At 50.6% G+C, this 20,927-nt stretch overlaps 1 protein-coding gene across 1 annotated transcript in view; it reads right to left on the bottom strand.

The window, feature by feature from the left end:
- The window catches only part of LOC8051359 (ATP-binding cassette sub-family A member 7), a 60,819-nt gene that overhangs the window by 33,969 nt on the left and 5,923 nt on the right, over positions 1-20,927 (bottom strand). The window contains exons 6-19 of the mRNA XM_029990549.4: positions 19,925-20,052; positions 18,116-18,301; positions 17,775-17,864; positions 15,935-16,202; positions 14,827-14,966; positions 14,470-14,592; positions 12,584-12,745; positions 11,183-11,385; positions 6,177-6,350; positions 5,897-6,119; positions 5,278-5,499; positions 3,210-3,414; positions 1,382-1,498; positions 631-826 (exon numbers count right to left, since the gene is read on the bottom strand). Of these exons, the coding sequence (XP_029846409.3) occupies positions 631-826; positions 1,382-1,498; positions 3,210-3,414; positions 5,278-5,499; positions 5,897-6,119; positions 6,177-6,350; positions 11,183-11,385; positions 12,584-12,745; positions 14,470-14,592; positions 14,827-14,966; positions 15,935-16,202; positions 17,775-17,864; positions 18,116-18,301; positions 19,925-20,052 (2,437 nt within the window). The remainder of the gene's footprint in view (positions 1-630; positions 827-1,381; positions 1,499-3,209; positions 3,415-5,277; positions 5,500-5,896; positions 6,120-6,176; positions 6,351-11,182; positions 11,386-12,583; positions 12,746-14,469; positions 14,593-14,826; positions 14,967-15,934; positions 16,203-17,774; positions 17,865-18,115; positions 18,302-19,924; positions 20,053-20,927) is intronic.

The following is a 20,927-nucleotide window of genomic DNA, read 5'->3' as shown; positions in this document are numbered from 1 at the left end:
AATAACGAATCAGCAATTTGCATGTTCAATGTGCAAATTGTACTTCGTTAGGGTTCGACTGGCTAGACTTCAATGTTAAAGTATGTATTGCCATTATATCGTTTTTCGGAAGGTGTCTGCACCGAACGAAAAGCAGACTGGTGAGCTGAAGCCGCATAGGTGCTTTTTTACCTGCCGGTAAAAGCACGTTCATACACTTCTGTTTACTTGGGACCGAGTTCTTGTAATCTCTTACGATGGCAGAGCACACCGGCATGCTGCAGCCATCTATAAGGTATCCCTGAAACATAATTTTAGTAGAGCGAAGGTTTTGCAGTATTTGCGAAATCTGTTTGTGGCTATCTACGATAAATTGCTGTTTGTAACAATGCCAAAAGTTTTTCGAGCCAAGAGAAAATGATGGACACAAAAAAATAGGAAATCTATGGAAATTCCAAGCGGTCCAAGGCTACCCAGTAACGGCACTAGTGTGTTCTCCAGTCGTAAGAGGTTTGAAGGCACACAGTCGTGGCCAGTTGTGAATGCGTGAGCTTCAAGAAGCTAAAGTGCTCGCTCGGCCATTTTAAAATGTGACCAAAAGAGTGTGCGCGGATCTGGGAGGCCCCCATCGGTGAGGGTTCCCTCACTCACATGGTGGTGGTCTTCCCCGCCCCGTTGTGTCCCAGAAAGGAGGTGATTTGGCCCTGGTAGAAGTTGAGGCTGAGCCCGTCCACGGCAGGCTTCCGGGCCCCCGGGTAGCGCTTGGTGAGCTCGTGCAGGGACACGCCCAGAGGGAGGTCCCGGGGCTCCTCCTCAAAGTCCTCGGGGCGGCCCCCCGAGAGGGCCCCTGGGGCGAGGCGGGGGAGCTGAGCCGGACGACCTTTCGCACGGAGGACCGGCGCTCTCAGTGGCTTCAGCTAAGATTCCTGGAACGCGTCTCCGACCGGTGCGTGTACTACCATCTTCGTTTGCAGTCCTTTCATTTTGTCCCGACGACGTTGCGCTCGTGTCACGTAGTTACTCGTCGCGAACCAGGCGGTGGCACGACGACGGAGCCGGATATGCTAGACGCCTGTGCTGCCACAGGTCGCTCTTTGACTTTCAGTCCGCGGAAATTTCGGCAGTCACTCGGGACGCCGCAACAAAGCTCCCGTTTGATAGTCTTTTTTTGCCAGAACTTTCATGACCAACCGTCGGGATTGCGATGTGCACTAGTGCACAATGCCAGCCGCCGCGGCGTAACTTTTTACCACTTAGGAACCCCCTTCGATGCGCAGCCGGTGTGGTAAGCTAAATGCACCGGCCAAAGGCGCGTTCCAGGCGCTGTATTTTTGCCGTGTCGGGAACGCACAAGCGGCCGCGGCTTTACTGGGGGCAGCGTGCCAAGTGGTGGGGCACCAACCGTGCTGCGTGGACCCGGTGCCCCGTGCGGAGGAGTAGCTCCCGCGGCGCGGAGACGCACCGCACCAGTAAGATCTGCTGAGCGGGAAGTACCAGGGCCTGGGCACTCCGTACTGGCCTGCGCAAGAAAGGCACTTCTCACCAAAGGGGTCACCAACTCGAGACCCTCCAAAGAGCCAGACAAAACCACCGTACGAGTTACCGTTGGGCTTCAGAAGCTCCACGTCGGTTCTAGGTAAAGAGACCAGACCTAATCGAGGGAGTAGCTTCAACTGCGGGGAGCGTCAGCAATTTTAATGGCAGACTCCTCCTGGGCCAATTGATTACAAGCACGCATGTGATACGTTGTCGGGTGGCGGGAAAAAAAGTGGGCGTAAAGGCAGAGATGTTTGCAGACGATCAACGCTTTCGTCCTGTCCTCGCAGTTCGTATTGCAAATGTGGCCCACAAACCACGTGACCCCGCCAAGCAATTAGAAACTTTCCGAAAGATAGGCTTTGTAGTTCTAGGGTGCATACAAGTCTTTTGGATAGAGTTCTTACTTCCGAATATTCGCTGACAATTACTCCTGCAATCTGTTGTAATGTCATCTACACTTACTCCTGAAATTAATTGTTTTTTCTATTAAAAGGTGAGTGCTGAGGTTTTCACTGTCAGCTGAACTTGAGTTTATGTTTCCCAAGATGATTAGCTAGTGACAGCCAGCACTTGACTGCACTCCGTGGACACCGGAGTAGCGCTATGGTGCCTGCAACGCGTCTCCGACTGGAGTGTTTACCATGTCCAAAATGGTGGTCCCTCGATTTCTGCCCGATGACATTACACAAGTGACATGCTGTCGCCGCCCCTGATCCTGGCGGTGTCATAGTGCAATGGTTGATCTGGCAGACACCTATTTTGCTGCAGGCCACTCTTTAGCTTGGCAGACCACAGAAGCTTTGGCAGCCAGGAGTCGAGATGCTACGACGACAGCGACACTCGCATTCATTCTTACTTCTTGGCCGAACGTCTACACTCAACCAACAGGATTAGGACACCCAACAGCATGAGACTTGTTTTAGAGTGCAGCTCTTAGGCACCTGTTTTCACGTTGAGCAGCGTCGCCGTCGCTGCAGGCATAATCATGCGCATTGCATTATGGGACGTCACAGTTTCCCCACTAAATTTAGCGGGAAAAAAACTGAATTGGTGTTGAGGTCACGTGGCGTCGACTTTCCAGCTAGATTTAGCGGGGAAACTGTGGGAGAAGGAGGGGGGAGGGTACGGAGGAGGAGGGTACGTAAGAGGAGGAGGGGAGAATACGGAGGACAAGGGGAGGGTGCAGAGGAGGAAGGGAGGAGGAGGAGGAGGAGGGTACGAAGGAGGGAGGACACGGAAGAGGAGGAGGGTGTAGAATCAGTATGTGAAAAGGGTGATCTATATTTGTACTATCGGGAAAAAATAAAGTACCAACAAAGGGGCGCGTGGCTCGCGGTACAGGCTGCTCTCCCTGGAAATCAGCCTAGGGGCAAGAGTGCGTGGCCTACTTCGATGTGTATATGCCCTTCGCTCGGCGCTTCCCAAGCTTCGGCATTGCACCTCTTAAAGCGCTGAATGCTATACCGCTATCGTTGCTCGCTCGGTGCGTGTGACGCGAGGCAGCTCGCCGCTACTAACAGCTAGAACGCGCGCCCAGCACTGCTACTAGCGGCGAGTTTCCTTGCACCAGTTAGAGATGCCCTATTAGGCACTACAGTAGCACCTCTCCGCGGCGACCCCCGGAAAGTTGGCCGGATCGATCTCCTTGTTCGAGCGAGTCATTTCCCCTTCCTCCCACAGCTATTGCATACCTGGGCATACCCCCTCGAGGTACCAAGCGAGCAGGAAACAGAGCAGGGCATCCCACAGCAGCATGCCCATCACGTGGGCCAGGCTGAAGGTGCTGGGGGGCAGGCTGCCCTGGGACAGGTTGCCCCAATGCACTCCAACGCCCTCCTCCTCCAGGTGGGCAAGCTGGCTGCAGCCCAGGCCAAAGGCCACGTTGGGCACCAGGCACTGCAATTGGCAGTGGCGCCGCATGAAAGGCACTTCTTGCAACTTTTGCGTCTCTTCAACCGACTAAACCCGCAAGTCCATTGGTATTAGGGTCCCGTGTTTTCATGAAATACTGACAAGCCCCCAAAAATTAACCCCTGAACCAATTTGATTGAAACCGAAGAAAACAGAAAAACCTCAAGGTGTCCTTGAATATAAAAAACCATAGCTTTGTGGAAAGAAATTTTGAATCCAAATATTTATTTTGCATTGACCCAGAACATAGCCTCTACCGAACTGTCTGCGAGGCTGCTGCTTTGTTCGGAACCCTGGCCCTTATTTTGCATCCTTCGCTCATCGGTACCAGGCCATTTTCCGAGTATTCGGGTAAGCACATGTAGCCTGGAGGTTCAGGATGCCCATGTCCAATTTTCTTCCATACAAGCCCTGATAAACAACCCAACTTTTGTCCAACACCGAAAATTGGCACAAGAAAACACCAAATTCGTAAGGAGAAAAAGAAACTCGGAACCCTAGTCATTCTCGACTTGCCTTAGATAAACGTATCGCTGGCCCTCAGCAAAAAGCAAAGAGTGTATGGAGTGTGTTGCAGCAACCAATGCCGTGTCACAAAATTTATTTGCTAGCATTATCTCATCCTTTTGTTGCAAACTTTATTTTTTTGCCGCCACTTTCGGCGGGAGGACTGTTGCGCTACTGCAGTCGATTTCACTCGCACAGCTGGCAGAAGGCGGAAGAATCGACATCACTGGCGCCCCTCACTCGCTTAGTTTCGGTGGAAAGCCGTGTAGAAGGGTGACATTTCTCACCCTGTGGCATCCACTACAGATCTTTTTTTATCGAGACTTCGCGGCACGGCTAGATTGCATTCGGGTCGAGCGTCCATTCTAGAAAAACATTATGGCCCTAAAACTGAAAATTTAGAAAGTTGGTGAAAACCTTTTAGTTAACTAATTAACCCATTTTATCTCTTTTCCAGAAGCTAACAGGGCCAGTGCAGAAAGCAAGTTGTCCGCTTCTAGCGCAGGGGTTGCGGTGACGTCAAAACAATGCCGAGTTCCGATTGGCTTTGATTCATAGGATAGTGAGTAGATCTCAATGTTAGATGTCTAAAGGCCTGCCCACTATTTTTTTTCTTTTTCAAACATGAAGCTTAGTGCTTTGACATCATCGCAACCCCTGTGCAAGAAGCAGACGAACTTGCGCTCTACATAACTTGGACCTGAAGCTAAAACAACCCAATGCAAGTTCACTTTTATGAAAATTCTTGACCAACTAAAAAAGAAGCTCTGTTTAAAGCATGATAAATTATATAATGTCCAGTAACGTTCAGATAACGCTGCACATCCAGCTGAATGCCCAGCAACGTCTAACTGACATTCGGAAATCCACCAGCACTGTTACGTGGACGTACAGCAACGTCCAGATGAAAGAACTACAGACATCCAGCAATGTCCAGCTGGACGTACGGCGACATCCAGATGGATGTCTAGAAATGTCCAGAGGGATGCAAGGCAACATCCAGATGGGCACATAACAATGTCCAGACAAGTGGATGTTGAACATCTAGCAATACCGAGCTCTCTGTTTCATACTTAGCGTGCAACGCTGTCTAAGCTACTGGCGCGAGCATGGAGCTCCATCTCGTTGATCATTTGCACGCGTTCTCGTGCAAACAAAACCATAGATAGAGCCACGCGCTCGCGCCAGTAGCTTGGACGGCGTTGCACGCTAAGTATGAAACAGAGTATAGATGTTGCCGGACGTTCTGTTCTACACAGGCTACCCCCAGGAATAAAAAGCACCATCTCCATGCGGAACTCATGTCGGCCTACACGCCTAAGAAAAGGCTGCGGTGCCCACCAGAGCGAGCCTTTGGTTGAAGCCCAGGGCTTGCTTCCAGGGCCGGATCAGAGGGTAGGGCAGGTAGCAGGTGAAGAAGAGGATGCCACCCGCGGCGGCGGCCACGTTGGCCCTCGAGAACAGGCCCGCCACCAGGAATGCCTGGCACGCCGCTGCCACCCCGTAGCAGGCCAGGAAGGAGAACACCACCCCAAAGTTCGAGTGGTCCAGCACCTGGCCAAACTGGGCGACAGGCGAGTGTTATGAGGTGCCCATGCTGCCAAGTGAGAGGGGCAGCCTGACAAAACAAATGGCGGGTTGGTACGTACTAGTATGACTTGACACAGATTGAGAGAGAAAGTGGACAAATGCTCGCTTTGTCCAGTTTCTTGCTACGTTCATGCTTAATTGTGCTCTCGGCGGCCACCTGAAAGTGAACATCTAGCTTTCCACGAAATGGCTATCCTACAAAGTGAGAGCCGCCTCGTAACGCAGCTCTGAAAGGCACTTGTGCGTGGCGGGCACGAGACCACATTTGTCGAGCATACGCAGAGGCTGCGTGAGCGTGCGCTGGACGAATGTGAAGAAAGGGAGAGCCGGCCAGGCGTCGTGAGAGCCCATGGCTCTGGCGTGCCCCCACCTTGAGAATGCAGGCGAGCAGGAGGGAGGAAGTGAGCATGAGGGCAAGGGCGTCCAGCAGCCAGGCAGCCCAGAGGGGCCCCGTGGCCAGCCCTGTGGCCCGCATGGCCTCCTTGAGGCGCAGCTCCTTTTCCCGCACCAGGCCCTTGACCAGCATGGCGAACCAGTACACCCAGGACAGCACCATGAACATGGGGAAGGACTCCGAAATGGTGGCAATGAACCTGCACCCATGGGTATCTGAGCCCTCCGAGGGGGAGCGGGAGGGAATGTGTACCCACTGGTCGAAGATGTAGCAGGGGTACGGGAACTGCTGCAGGTACACCCCGGGGGCCTCGCGACCAGTGTGCAGGGCCACCAGGGCATGCTCCACCAGGTCTTGCAAGTAGGCGAAGCCGAAGGTCAGGTACTTGAGGTCCATCGCCGGCCGTCGGCGGGGGCCCGGGCTCTGGATCCTGCGTCCCGGGACACCAGAGTTTTCCTTCAGGGAAAGCGGCTACTGCTGTGGCATGTACGACGAGTGCCACACTTTGCGCCGGACTTGCGCCGTCTTAACGGTCGACTCGCGAAAGAGGAACCACCCGTAAGGCAGCGTCATTGTCCGGGAGGTTTCTTCTGTATGGGGTTTTCTGCATTAGCTCAAGTGGCTTAAAGGGGTACTCCGGCCACCATTTTAGCTACACAAAACAATTGCATTTTCTGGCTACCTAGGCTTAAGTCTTCATGGTATGCTATTTATTTTCTCGAAATTCAAAATAGTAATTCAGAAAACCGTAAATGAAGATGATGCCGAAAGCAACATTCGAATTTCCGCACGCTCTCCAGTGGTGCGACGTCACAAATGGTGCAGACTTTCAGGTCGCGCAGGTAGTCTTAAGGGGGGGGCATAAGACTAAATTTCAAATTTTTTTGAAAAAATTCTTTTTTCAATTTTGAGGTTTTCAGTTTTAGAAACTAATTATACACCCTTACACTAAATATGGTAACCATATGCCCAATAGTTACTTTCATATAAAATATTTTAAACATAATGAGGCAGTAACAAAGTAAAGAAGTTCAATGTTTGAATGCAATTTTCTCTGTTCCACTTTTTGCTGCAAATTTCATACGAAGGAATCTTTTGTTCGAAAGTGAAAGTATTCTGATACCACAGTCTTAATGTTTCTGAACTGAAATTTACTGGGGAATCGGGCTATCTACTTTATTTTGTTTTAAGATAAAGTCGTCAGTGATAAAATACCAAGTTTTCAAAAATTGACATAGGACAGATATGCATCTCATATTTTGAGGTAACAACTCTTCCTAAAATATTTACATTTGAGTTATTAAAACTAGATAGCCCGAAGTCCCACATCCCCCACATTATATTCGAGCAGTCAAAATGATGCTTAGTAGCTTCATTTGCATATCATAGCTTTCTTAACGAAGAGGGACACATCAACCTATGCAGGTATGTAAATTTGTCTAAAAGAGCCGAAAGTTTGAACAGTACACCTACGTCTGAAGTTTAATCTCCACTGCAAAATTCATTCTGATCACTTCAGTTCATAAGTTGGACCTCTAACCAGTGTCCCCCCTTAAACACAGTGTGTCAAGTGTTTTTTGCAGGCTTTTTAGTGAATCAGCTTCCAAGCATTCTTTTCCCACCATCACACGTCTTGTAATCAGTTGGAAAAACAGCTTACTGCCGACTTTGTACCATTTCTGTCATCACACTTCAATGCTGCCAGTAGGGACTCATGGTTTGAAAAACACAATGAAAGCGGAATTAGAAAATTCAATAATTTCGCGAAATGCTTTTCTTTTTACACAATACTTGGGGAACTGGTACAGCCATGTCTATTGCTGTGTTGAGCCAATTTTGAGGCAAATCAGAGACCATAAAGAAATCGACGGAGTACCCCTTTAAGGGGAGGCACAACCTAAAAATCGCAAGTTTTGCGAAAAAAATGTGTTTTTGAAAATCAGTTTTATCAACATCTACAACTAATAAAGAATGCTCTCACAAACTTTTATACTCGTGCGTAAAGGATTTACTCCGGAATAAATTATTTTCGATATGTTGGCGGCCACGCGCGCTCGCCAGAAACGCGAGCACACCCGCGCGTTTGCCGATTTCAAAGCGCGCTAGCCGCTCGTTCGCTAGGCCTAGCGTGGCGTGGGACCCCTCGTTGGAAAGAGCAGTTCTTTCTCTTTTGTTTACGCCCCGGCTTTTTGTTCAACGCCGGACATTCAGGCGAGAGAACCCCCGCGAAAACATCATTCAGAAAGAGCTATGAAACGCTCTAAGGGCTCCTATTGGGCAGCTCGACGCATTCGGAGCTCTGATTCGCTCGGACACGCCACGTGACTAAAAAGAGACTCGCTCGCCCGCGTGAACGCTTGTTTCGTTTTCTACCTGCGTAGCGCGCGCGCTCTTGCTTTTTTTACGGTTTTCGAGTTTATCGATACGATGCCGGCGGTGAATGGCAGGAAATCGTTTACGTTTGGTGCTCGGAAGCGTAAGCGTGGAAAGCCCAGAGGCATTGAAGGAGGTCGACCTCGCAAAACCGCTGCACCGCCGTCCCCGAGTCGCCCGGAGTCGTCGGAACAATCGCCGTCTTCAAGCCCGTCACCGTCTCCTGGCCCATCGCCGCCTGAAGACTTGGACTTGGACTGTGTGGGACAATCGAGGCTTCTGTCGCCGCTTCCAACCCCTGACACCCCAAAGGAAGATGAGCTGACCGCGATTGAGCGCAAGATGGAAATGCTACGACGGGAAGAGTGCTCCGGAGAGCCGCTAGGCCTAGATGAGAGCCGTGACAGCGGCGAACTCGAAGGCTACCGCTTGCTCGAAGTTTCTTGTGTCAAGGCTTTGGTGGGAGCTCTGCTGTGCCCAGAGTGTGCCAAGTCTTGCCTGGAGCTAAAGGAAAGTGGCCAAGGTGCGCTCCTCGGGTTTATCGTCGAGTGCCCGTCGTGTGGAGAGGTGGCGAGCGCACCGCACTCGTCGAACATCGGCGACACTCGCCAGAATTAACTTTCCGCGCGTATCGGACTAGCCGCACGCGACTGCGGCATTGGTTTCACCAAGTTGTCCAACCTCTTTTCTGGCATGAACGTACCTCCACCGATGTGCCTGAAGTCTTCGCAGAAGATAGCATCAAAAGTGCATGACGCAGCTACGAAGGCCGCCAGCAAAGTGATGCAGAGCGCGGCGCAGTCCATACGTAAAGCAGAGAAGTCCGGAGACGACAAACTTTTCGACGTGTGCATTTCGTACGACGGGACTTGGCATGAGCGTGGCCGCACCTCCCACTTTGGTGTTGGCGTGGCAGTGGAACTGAACAGCGGCCTGGTGATAGACTACAGTGTACAGAGCAACTACTGCCAGGTGTGCGCTCAAGGCCCAAAGCCAGGGTCTCAGGAATATGAAGAATGGTTTGAAAGCCACAGTCCTGACTGTCAAAAGAATTTCCAGGGGTCTGCTCATGCCATGGAAGTGGAAGCTGCTTCAGTCATTTTTGGGCGTTCTGTAGAGCGACACAACATGCAGTATACCACGGTACTCTGCGACGGTGACAGCAAAGCGTTTTCAAAGGTTGCTAGCCTTGGTCTATACGACAAGGAAGTGAAGAAAGAGGATTGCATCAACCACGTTACAAAGCGTATGTATGCTGGCCTGGATGCTCTGAAGAAGGCAAAGAAAGGCCTTGGTGGAAAGGGCAAGCTGACGAACGTGAGGATGAAGCAGCTGACAAATTACTATGCCTGCGCCCTGAAGGACAATGCCCCAGATGTCCCAGCGATGCAGTGGGGAGTGTTTGCCACACTCCTGCACTCTTACTCGACAGACGACGAGCCACGACACACGGCTTGCCCCACTGGAAGACACTCCTGGTGCCACTTCAACAGGAGCAAGGCACTTGAGGCTGCAGGAGAGCCACCTGCGTCCAGGCCCCACAAGCCAGCCTTTTCCAGGGAGTTAGCCAAGGAGCTGGTGCCCGTCTACAATCGCCTTTCGCGTAGGGACTTGCTCGAGCGCTGTTCGAGGATGAAAACTCAGAACGCAAATGAATCATTCAATTCTCTAGTGTGGAAGAGGTGCCCCAAGGTGGAATTTGCCTCCCTCAAAACCGTCGAGTCAGCTGTGGTTCTGGCAGTCCTCGAATTTAACCTGGGACCTCGAGGCTTTGAGCATGCCCTTTCCGAGATGGGAATCAAGCCAGGGAGCCATCACACCGTGCATGCTGCGAAGGCCACCCGAAAGAAGATCGGAAAGGCCCCAAAAAAGGAACTAGAGTCGTCCAAAGCGTCGCACAAGCGGAGAAAGATGGAAGCCGTGGCTAAGGCACAGAAGGACCGTGAAGAGGAAGGACTGACCTATGGTCCTGGAGCGTTTTAAATGATACAGTAAGCACTGTTTTCAGCCGAACACTGTTTGAACTTTCAAACACATTTTTCTCAGTTTGTCATTTTGAACACTTTTCCATTTTTGAAAAAACTATCATTTTTTAGAGTGTGGACTGAGACTCCTGAAGTGTTGTTTTTCTGGAGTGAAATTTACTGAAGAATTTAGTAAGGCACTTTGTTTTTAATAATTTTGAGTTGTTCACCAAGAAAAAGTTGATTTTAGAAAAAGTCATACGAGAGAAAAATGAAGCCATTTTTAAATTTCCTGTTTTCATGCTGAGGCTTGCTATATTAAATATTGCTACATACCTTACTTTGTTCATCACTTATTGAACATTACATATATGCAAAAAAAGTTGGAATTTTTCTTTTTTTTTAATGATAGATTTTTTTCGTTGGTGCTGCATCAGTCTTCTTTTTTATGACAAATTGCACCGTAACTTGGCAAAAAATCTTCCCTGTTGGTTGAAATTTTGCATGCCCTCCCAAGTTTGCATAACTAACATATGGTAAAAGTTTCATTGCAATCGGCAAACTATTAAAAAAGTAGACCCCTGTAGGCCGTGCCTCCCCTTAACCGAGGTCCAAAGGTCGTCACTATAGTTCGGCAACCTTTCTTTATTAGTGAGTGAAACTATGACACAAACCTTTGCACAGAACCCCTTTCGAAACAAAAATACTAATAGGAAAATCAAAGCGTAGTGACATTATCTAGTGATACTACTGGAGAGCCGACAAAAGCGTATGAAGCAGACTCAATAGGCAGCTACGCTCTAGTCAAAGTTTTATCCCCGAAGCTTTCCCTCCGCCGTGGCTCCAACGACTCTCCCGGGTCCCAACGGCGCCGCGAGACACCTTCCTGCAGGCAGCAAAGTGGAACATGCCCGCGTGCACTCGCCTGTCCTTGGTTCTTTTGGTGGAGTCCACCTTGCGGGCGTCCATGCGGATCTTGTAGCGCACGAAGGGGGGTAGTTTCTGGGCTCCCTCCAAACCAGGGAAGACCAGGGCAGCCCACAGCTTGTCCTCCCGCATCAGGGACTGGCCCCTGGCCAACAGGGACTCCTCCGAGGGGAAGCCCTCCAAGCGGTCCCCTTCTACGCACTGGGGAGCAATAGGAGGGGAGGGGTCAGGCAATGCCACCTAGAAGGCAAGGTCTGCGCACAACATTATCATCGGTGGATTCCTGACCTCCCCCAAGCGGCAAACACTCCCAAGATCAACGCAAAGCGGCAGAAGCGTATGTCTCGGCGTCGCGCTCGTTGTGAGACTCTGGAAGGTGCACTTGCGGCAATGCTCACGGAAGCTAGGTGATGCTGCATGGATCTACTAGAGATGACATTTAGGGAGAAAGGCGCAGGCCTCGTCTTCTAGATCAGGGGTTCTCAAACTGGGTTCCGGGGAACACAGGGGTTCCACGAGCTGGTCTCATGGGTTCCGTGAACACCCAAATTGCAACCCCCTCCCCTCACCCTCCCTCCCTCCCTCTCTCTCCCTCTCCTCTCCTCTCCTCTCCTCTCCTCTCCTCTCCTCTCCTCTCCTCTCCTCTTCCCCCCCCCCCCCCCCCCTCCCACGCCGCAGGCTGCGCAGCAAGACCATGCAAAGCGCCTCCATCTCACTTCGCACTGACATTGTGATTGATATGGTGTGGATATATGGGAAGCAACACAAGCAAAATTGCCTACAATTGTGCATCTGTTGCTTCTCGGTCGGCAAATATGGAGGTCGGGGAGGGTTCCGCGGCAGTCTTTGAGGCTTCCTGGGGTTCCGTGAGACCAAAGAGTTTGAGAACCCCTGTTCTAGATGGTACAGTGTAATCCACTTACAAAGATACCAAATATAACTATGTACTGCTTATAACGATCAGTTTCTAGAATTTATAGACTAGAAACGCTCAGTGTCTAGTCCAGATACGACGATAATCTGCTATAACGATAGAATATTTGGGTTTTCTTATTATCTTTATAGGTGTATTGCACCGTATTGGTCAAGTCCCGGCAAGAAGCAAAGTTAACCGTTAGCGAGCTTCGTCCCCGACTCTGTCGTCAACCTTTGTGCCGCGATTGTGAACCTTAAGTGATGAACCAGATGAAGCACACAGATTCTGGGAAAGAGTGGGCTCCTTCCGATGATTTGGGTGCCCCGATGAAATTCTTTGAGCTAAATCTCCTAGAGCCAGGGCAAAACTAATATCTATGCCAAGGGTCTCGAGCCAAAAACAACCTTTACGACTGCCTGCATCAAGGACGGGACCAAGCATAGCGGGAACGGGTTCGAGTTCAAGCGTGCAATGGAGAGTTACCTCGAGAGCTCGCTGGACTGCCAGTGCGGCCGCGTCCAGGCGTTGCAGGTGGGAGTCCCAGTCACCCAGCAGCCAGGAAAGGGCCTCTTGCGCCGAGGCTGCCTGGGTGGGCTCTGCCTGCCCCACCAGCAGGGCCCCCAGGCCTGCCGAGGAAGCCAGCCTCTGCACGCCGACGATTACCAAGATGAGCACTCGTATCGGGGCACTGCAGCTGCAAACATCTACCTTACTTGGGGTATTTATTCCAACGAATACAATTGTCTATTACCTCACTACCTCTGCTGTGTGGCGGGAGCAAGCTGCGAAAAACCAGCCCAGAGAAGAACTTTCGGCAGTCTGATACTTTAGACCCATGTTACGGATAAAAAAAAACAGGGTGCGGGATGGCCAAAAAGCACACTTTTCGTGCAAGGCTCGTAAATTATGATGCGCTGGAGAAAACCAGACTTCTGCATTAGCGCTTATCTCAAACTCTTTTTGTTCACGTCCCGCCCATTGAAAAGCATGAGGGAAGCGCCTCAGCATGCACCTCGTATCGCTGTGCTGCAGTGTTCTTCAACTGCATAAAGGCCATCTGCTTTTATTGCCATCACCATGGCAACGAACGCCGAATGACATTTTCGGACGGCATGTATATCATTGAGGAGCGTGTTAACCCACCACCCCCCCGCCTGCATTCACGCTGCTCCGAGGCGATAGTCTGCGGCTGCTCATTAGAAAACTATTAAACTTTGGCTAGCAGACGGAGTTCGAAAAATGGTGTCAGCTGTTGCTGGCTTCACACGGCGAGACCGTGCGTGCTTCCATTCATTCAGCGTTCGTTGCTATGGTGACAGTGATGAAAGCAGACGGCCTTTATGCTGTGGAAGAACAGTGCAGCGCAGCAATACGAGGTGCGTGCTGAGGCCCTTCCCACATGCTTTTGAATGGGTGGAATGCAAACCAAAAGAGTTCAAAATAAGGACTTAATGCAGAAGGCTGGTTTTCTCCAGCACTTCAAATTTGACAAGCCTTACACGAAAAGCATGCTTTCCAGCAGAGCTGTTAAGGGCTAGTTCCCCCGTTTCATGTCCGTGGATAAAAAATCTCGACACAAAACTCTAGACAGCTACCACCATCTATAAGCGACGGCAGCAATTAGACAACCGACTTGCAGGTTGTCTGGTTGCTGCCGTCGCTCATAAATGGCGGCAACCTGTCCAGCCTTTCACTCCGGTTTTCACCAGAATGGAAAGTCTGAATTTCTCTAGGCATCGTCTTAAAAGTCGTCCTTGAGGTCATAATAAAAGTCGTCCTTGAGGTCGTCCTAAACGTCGTCCTTGATGTCGTCCTAGACGTCGTCCTTGAGGTCGTCCTTGACGTCGTCCTAGGCATCGTCCTTGAGGTTGTCCTTGAGGTCGTCCAAGAAGTCATCCTAGACAATGTCCTCGAGGTCGTCCTAGACGTTGTCCTTGAGGTTTTCCTAAAAGTCGTCCTTGAGGTCGTCCTAGACGTCGTCCCTGAGATCATCCTTGGCGTCGTCTAGGCGTAATTTTCCAGGTCGTCCTAGACATCGTCCTCTAGGCGGCGTCCCTGAGGTTGTCCAAGAAGTCATCCTTGAGGTCGTCCCACCATAGTACAGCTTCACCGATTTTCCTTTTTCACCAGAATGGAAAGGCTGAAAGTTGTTTTAGACCGGAGTTTGGAGATAGCTTTTTAACAGCAACATGAGTCTAAGTATCAATGTGCTGAACTTTAAACTGGTGCCAATCGTCGGTTACTGCTTGAGGGACGACGAGCAATAGGTTGCATGGCACAATTCCTTATGCAAAAACATGACATGCACGAAGGAAGTTGGCAATCGCGTTTGCGAGTTTCGATGGGAAAAAACCGGGGAGGCGACTGACCCCGAGTTGGTGCAGGGTACTCGACCGATTTCCCAGCCACCGGCTGAGCCTCGGGGCCAGCTCCTGGGACCAGCGCCGGGCCATGACCATCACCCGGTCCGTTGCCTCAAAGGTGGCGTTGACCTGCGGGATATGAAGAACGCGGGTCGAGGTGGGCCCCGTGGCAGCGGGGCTATGGTGCCTGAGTCTCCGACTGGAGTGTCGACCGCGTCCGAAAAAGTGTTCTCTCGATTTCTGCCCGATGACGACATGAAGCATCACACTGTTACGGGCTGCGATCCTTTAGACGCATGGGTGGACACTAAGCACAACAGTTGGAGATATGTTCGAGGCACCGTAGCATGGGGGTCCGCCCACCTTGCGGACAAGCGTGCGGGTGGCCGGACTGTCCGGGGCGAAGAGGATCTTCCCTCGCACAAAGGGCTTGAGCTGCCTCCACACAAAGCGACTCAGCTGGTTTTCCTCCAGGGAGCGGAACACCTCGTTGCACCGAGGTGCTGTAAGCAAAAATTTGTTGGGAGAATGTTCAAGGAAACTCGGTCCCACAAGGTCTTGCGCAATGCAGGTGTGGAAAGTGTTTCTGTGAGAGACGTTATTCGATTTGGATCGGAGCACTGCGACAAAGACGTTTGTGACTAACGAAAGGGATTACGACGACTCACAACATAAAGCGGAGGATTTCGTAATAGTTCCATCGCCACTCTGACGTCATTCTGATGCGTGGCACGTATACGAGACTAAGCAAACCGGTTGCAGATGCGTTTTAGGTACTGAGGTTCGACTGAGAAACGACGCACCACCGAGTATATGTCCCGAAGGTGCAGAGTCCTAACCCTTTACAGCCGAGGTAATTCCACGCAGATTTATCGGTACTACAATGCACTCGGAAAAACCGGCATTTGAGACTAAAGCGTAAAAGAAAATGCCGTAAAGTCTCGCAGGTCGAATGCCAACTTGTGCCGGATAGAAAGTCGGGGAACACGAGTCGGATGCCGACGCCAAAGTTGTCGTCTGCGCGGGGCTCTGCCCATGCATGGACACCCGTCACTTGCACTAGCGTTTTTGCATGAGTACACACGTCTGTGTGGACACCTCTGAGCGACCGCAGCGGCAGCAAGTGCTGCAGCCACACTCAAGCTGCAAGGACACGCACGTGCGGGCTCTGGGCAACGGACTTGTAACTCATGCTTTGAGCATACTCTTAGCGAGCAAAATCAGATATTTCTAGGTCGCATTTTTGTTGTGCACAGCATTGCATCCTTTCAAACACTGTATGTGGACCGATGCTTAAGAACGCTGAGAGATGCAAGTTTACATCCGTAGATCGTGCACGGACGGGACACTAGGGTGCCGCTTCACTCCAGCCTTAATCGGTTGCTTCTCGCACACTCTAGCGGAGGCGCGTCTCCTTTGTGGTCGGATCTTGTGGACGCTGCGTAGCCCCCTGGTTGAGAAAGACACTCACAGGTGGTGTTGTCGTAGATGTAGCTAGCCCCCTGGGTCCTGCGCTGCTGCATGTTGCGGGTGACCTTCTCCGAGAATTCCTGGACCCGGTGGTCGGGGCTTCGCTCAGGCTCTAGCAGCACCGAGGAGTTCCGGCCGCACAGGGCCCCCTGCACCAGCCGCACCAGGGCCCGGCCCTCCCGCGGGGGCCCCCCCACCAGGGACCCCAGCTGGGCCGCCCGCTCGGACAGGCTGCCCAGTAGCTGCCGCAGGCCCTCCAGGCGCCCCACCTGGGGAGGGGAACGGGCTCCATCAACTGCCGTCGGACACGTGTCTCCGACCCGAATGGCTACCAACGTGTTAGCCATGCCAGTAGCCGCACCTCTTACCGATTGCTGGAGACACATTTTTCTGTCTTGGGAGACACATTTTTCTGTCTTGCCAATCTTGCGAACAAAACAATACTTAGAGAACTCTAAAAGGAAACTGGAACGGGCTATTTGTGCCATACTCCCTGAATGGAGAGTCACTTACCTGAGATTTCATTCAAAAAATTTTTGAGATATTTTGATAAAGGATATTTGTGACTTATTTGAGGTTTCACTTATTCATTCATTGTAATACCTTAAAGGCTCGTTAAGAGCCTTTGGTAAAGGGGGGGCTAAGAAAATAAAAAATTTAAGATATAAACAAAACAATGCACAAGACAAGAAAGCACGAAATCAACTGAAAATAAACTGATTTTTGGTAATGAGGCACGCAAATATCTGCGTGCCTCTGGTAACGAGTATAATGTCGGCAACAGACGGCGGAACTTGTTGGTGACGATGAATTCAGAATAACCTCGCGAAAGAGCGCAGACGGGAACCCAGAGCAGAAACTGAAGGAGAAGGACTGAAGGAAAAGGGGCAATTCTTTTCCTGTTCACATGTCCCATTTGTCCTGTACAAACTTTGTTATCTACTGCATCTTAAAATGCACTTTATTTATTGTATTTTATTTACAGTAAATTCTACCCAATATGTTAATGAAGGGACGGTGGGAAAGTATAACGCCACAACATTATTTTCTTCCTCCCGAAGTGCAGATTACCACTGCATACTTCGCAAACATTTAGGCATTTTTCCATAGTCTCTCTCTATATTTATGTAGTATGTATTTTAGGGGGGATTGCTGAGTAAAGTGCTCGATTTCAGTCTCACAACATAGTTGATGTCAATTTTGAAGACTGTCCCCTTTTTGTTTCGGCTCATAGCTGACCAGAAAACGGCCTTTCTTGACTGCTTCTTCGACCAGGTAAGCAAGAATGTCTTCTTTTGAACGGCGACAAACTGAAAGTTTCCGTCACAATCTGCAAAATTGAAGCCAACGGCGTAAGAAGACAAAAATAAATGGCAATGGCAAAAAAATGAGCAAGGCTTTAGTATGACGTGACTAAATGCGTATGAAGAATGTGGCAATAGTCCACGTTTATGTCCTTAACAAATATGCGATACCGGGACTTCTCGAACCTTTACATTTTGAGAAAAGACTGTCTCTCTACATTAATAGCTGAGGAACCCCTTCCAGTCTCAGCATTGGCGAAATAAAGCACTGGCACGTAGTTATGCATCAACGGACGCATAACCATCTCTTTTGAGCTCCTATATTTTCTCGACTGTCCTTGCCCCTAAGCAAAGTTTTTAGGCTAGGTGGCGCAAGCTACCACTTCTTATAAAGCGTACAGCGCCATTAACATCCATCCATCCGACCGTCTGTATGCCCCTTGTATGTAAGCTGTCGGTAACTCTGTACTCGACCGAAAGTCTCTTTTGGACGCGCCCACCCCCGTTTTTGAAGTGCCTCGCCCGTGGCCCCCTTACCTCCTCGGTGAGTGCACGGGCTGCTGACAGGGCCACCGCCCAATCGCTCGGTCTGAGTGGGTGGCCATTCTGCGCAGCCACAGACGCCATCTGGGAAAAGCCAGCTCACGGTGAGCGCCAAACTCCAAGTCACAAGGGGCGTGTGGGTAAGGTCCCTAGCAAACGTCTCCGACTGGTGTGTTTAGCACCCCATATTGCCCATGCATCCGAAGCGGTCCCAAAGATGCACCAAATGGCGTCGGATGTTGCGGTCCGGACCGCTCTTTAGGATGCGGTAAACACACCAGTCGGTGATGTGTTCCACGCACTATAGTACGGGGTAAGGCCGTAGAGTTCCTCGCCTGCTTTGCTGCAAGCTCCCAGTCGAGGCCGGACAACACCAGGGTGGCCAGTGCACGGCCCTGATCCGGAGGTAGCTTGCACAGCTGCTCCTGCAGCCCAGCAGACTGCCCGGGTGCCTCCAGCAACACTGGACCGTCGGGACCGCACAGGAAGGTACCCACGTCCTCCTTGCCCCGATCGAAGAGCTGCATCCCAGGGGCATTCTCGGCACACGGGAGTTGGAGGAACGCGTGAGCCGTCCGTGCAACCCCGACAGTGGCTCCCGTTTACAATCGTGCTCGTGGGGCACGTATCGCATTTTCCAGTTTATAAATCACGCTGCTGCGTAAGCCGAGTCCCTCTGTACAAAAGGCTGTTTTCGCAAAAAAAATCTTTCAGCCCTTCCACTCTGGTAAAGAAGGAAGACCAGCGAAGCTGTACTATGGTGGGAAAACAACATCTAGGACGACCTCAAGGATGACTTCTAGGACAACCTCGAGGACGATGCTTAGAGGACGACGCCTAGGACGACCTCAAAGACGACTTCAAGGACGACGTCTAGGACGACCTCAAGGACAACCTCAAGGACAACCTCAAGGACAACCTCAAGAACAACTTCTAAGACAATGCCTAGAGAAATTCAGCCTTTCCACTCTGGTGAAAACCAGAGTGGAAGAGCTGGAGAGGTTGCCAGCTTGGGAGCTACGGCAGCAACCAGACAATTGGCAAGCCGGTTGTCTGGTTGCCGCCATTGCTCATAGATGGAGGTAGCTGTCCAAAGTTTTGTGTCAACATTCATTTGTCCACGGACACGAAACTGAGGAAACTAGCCCTTAACAGCTCTACTGTAAAATTGGTGTGCATAAGTTTTATCTCTGCGCAAGTCTCTGCACCGCTGATGCAATGAAATAGCAGCTGCGGACCTATGCCGCCGTGCCGAAAAAGCGGGCCATCGATGGGTGGTGCTCTGCCCTTTCTTCTTCGTCGTAACTCTCGGTACAGCCGACATCTCATGCCCAGTTAAGGTCCGTACTCTAAAAAAAATAATGCGTAGAAGTCGCACCGTTGTATAAGAAGCTAGGACGAAAATTCAGAGCAAAATTCGCGGCTTATAAGCCGAAAAATATGATACGTCTCATTTGGTCTTTATTCTACGCAACATCCCGGTAATATTAGGGAAATGTACCGATGGCAGCAACAGTGCACTAATCAAAATTTTACCTTTCTTATGTTAACCTACAGTACAGTCAGAGCGATAGCTGCAACAACTCACGATGAAGTCATCGGACGTCGCGTTCACGCATTGCGGGGTGCATGAACAAAGGCGTTCGGAACAAAGAAGACATCCGACCATTTTGTTCTTTTTTTTGTTCCGGAGAGAAGTGAAAGCGCGCCTACCGGCACGAGTGCTTAGCATTGACAGTAATAGACAGGTATTTCTGTTATCGACTATTTTCTTTTTCCAGAGAGCGCACTAGAGGCATTGGGTACAACAGAAATTCAAACTATAGAACGGGTCGTTAACGCTGTGGCGTAGCTCAGTGGCAACACCTCCGCTTCGCACGCGGCAGACCCAGGTTTGATCTCGGCGGGCAGCGGGCTATCTTTTTCGGGGATTTGGCAACATCGACGAAAGACGCCCTACAACTACTATGATATCAACATCAACACCTACAACCACAACATTAACAATCACAACATCAACAACACACGTCATTTCCAATGGTGAAAGAGCCCACAACAGCTATCACTTATAAGTTCAGACGCTCCTAAAGGCCGCGTAACCTCTGCCGTATCTGAACGTTGGCGAGGAAAGAGCGTGACTCGACCTTTTGCACCGCTGCGAGGCCGAGGCTCGAACCGAGGAAGGCAGGGTAGACGTCGGACAGGCCCGCGGAGGCAAACCCAGCCTCCACTGCGCCTTTGGCTCGCAGAACGTCTGCCACGGCCACCTTCCCTGCAGGGCCCAAAGACACGGGGGAAAAAAGGGAAGCAGGGGGTTAAAGACGGGAACAGAATGCGGTAAATGATGAGCACCAACATCGGTTGTCCAAAGAGAAAGAATGAGAAAAAGAGTGCCACAAGAGCAGCAAAACAAAGCAGACGATAGGTTGGGAGTATTCGTTTTGCTGCGACAACTTAAACTTGGAGCGCTTGTTGAGTTTATTTCTTTGCATACCTATTGCAAGTGACAGTTACCTGCTTCTTTGTGTGTATCTAAATTTCACCAGCACTCTGGGCCCATTGGGACCAATGATGTCCTGTCTATGCCTTCGCGTTCCGAAGCAGCTGCAATGCATGGCACTTTAGGGAGTTTTGAAATAGTGTACATGCAGAGAATGGCATTGTCACTGCTGCGCATGTGCCGAATGCTGCTGTTTGCGCTTTGTGTGTGCTATTTCTTGGAAATTCCGTGCATACACAAAGAGTTTTCGCACTCCTCTAAAGAGGATTCATGATGTGATATTGGCTAAAGCCAAGAAGAGAACAGTTAAAAAATGGTGGCTCCCAGGATCATGGTTGCGGCCGCCTTGGCGGCGTTGTAAGCGCGACGTCGGCAGCATCCTCACAACATTGATATTCAACACAGAACAACATTGCACTCGGGTTAGGAGGCCCGTAGGGTGGAAAACGATCGCCAGCAACTTGATGCTTAAGACGCACTAACATTTCTCGGCAAAGGTATGATGTGCGAAGATCAGTATACGAGACCTATCTTGCCGAGGCAACGCAAGTGGACCAGACCGGTCAACCGCTCCCGTCATATTTTTACATTTGAACAAATATTCTGGATCAAAAAGCTTGTTTTTTTTCTCAAGAGCATTTCGTGCG

The sequence above is a fragment of the Ixodes scapularis genome, unplaced genomic scaffold (assembly GCF_016920785.2).
Source record: "Ixodes scapularis isolate PalLabHiFi unplaced genomic scaffold, ASM1692078v2 PGA_scaffold12__126_contigs__length_90152505, whole genome shotgun sequence".
Taxonomy (NCBI): Eukaryota; Metazoa; Arthropoda; class Arachnida; order Ixodida; family Ixodidae; genus Ixodes; species Ixodes scapularis.
The sequence above is the reverse complement of the archived record's forward strand: the minus strand, read 5'-3'. Positions and strand labels throughout refer to the sequence as shown.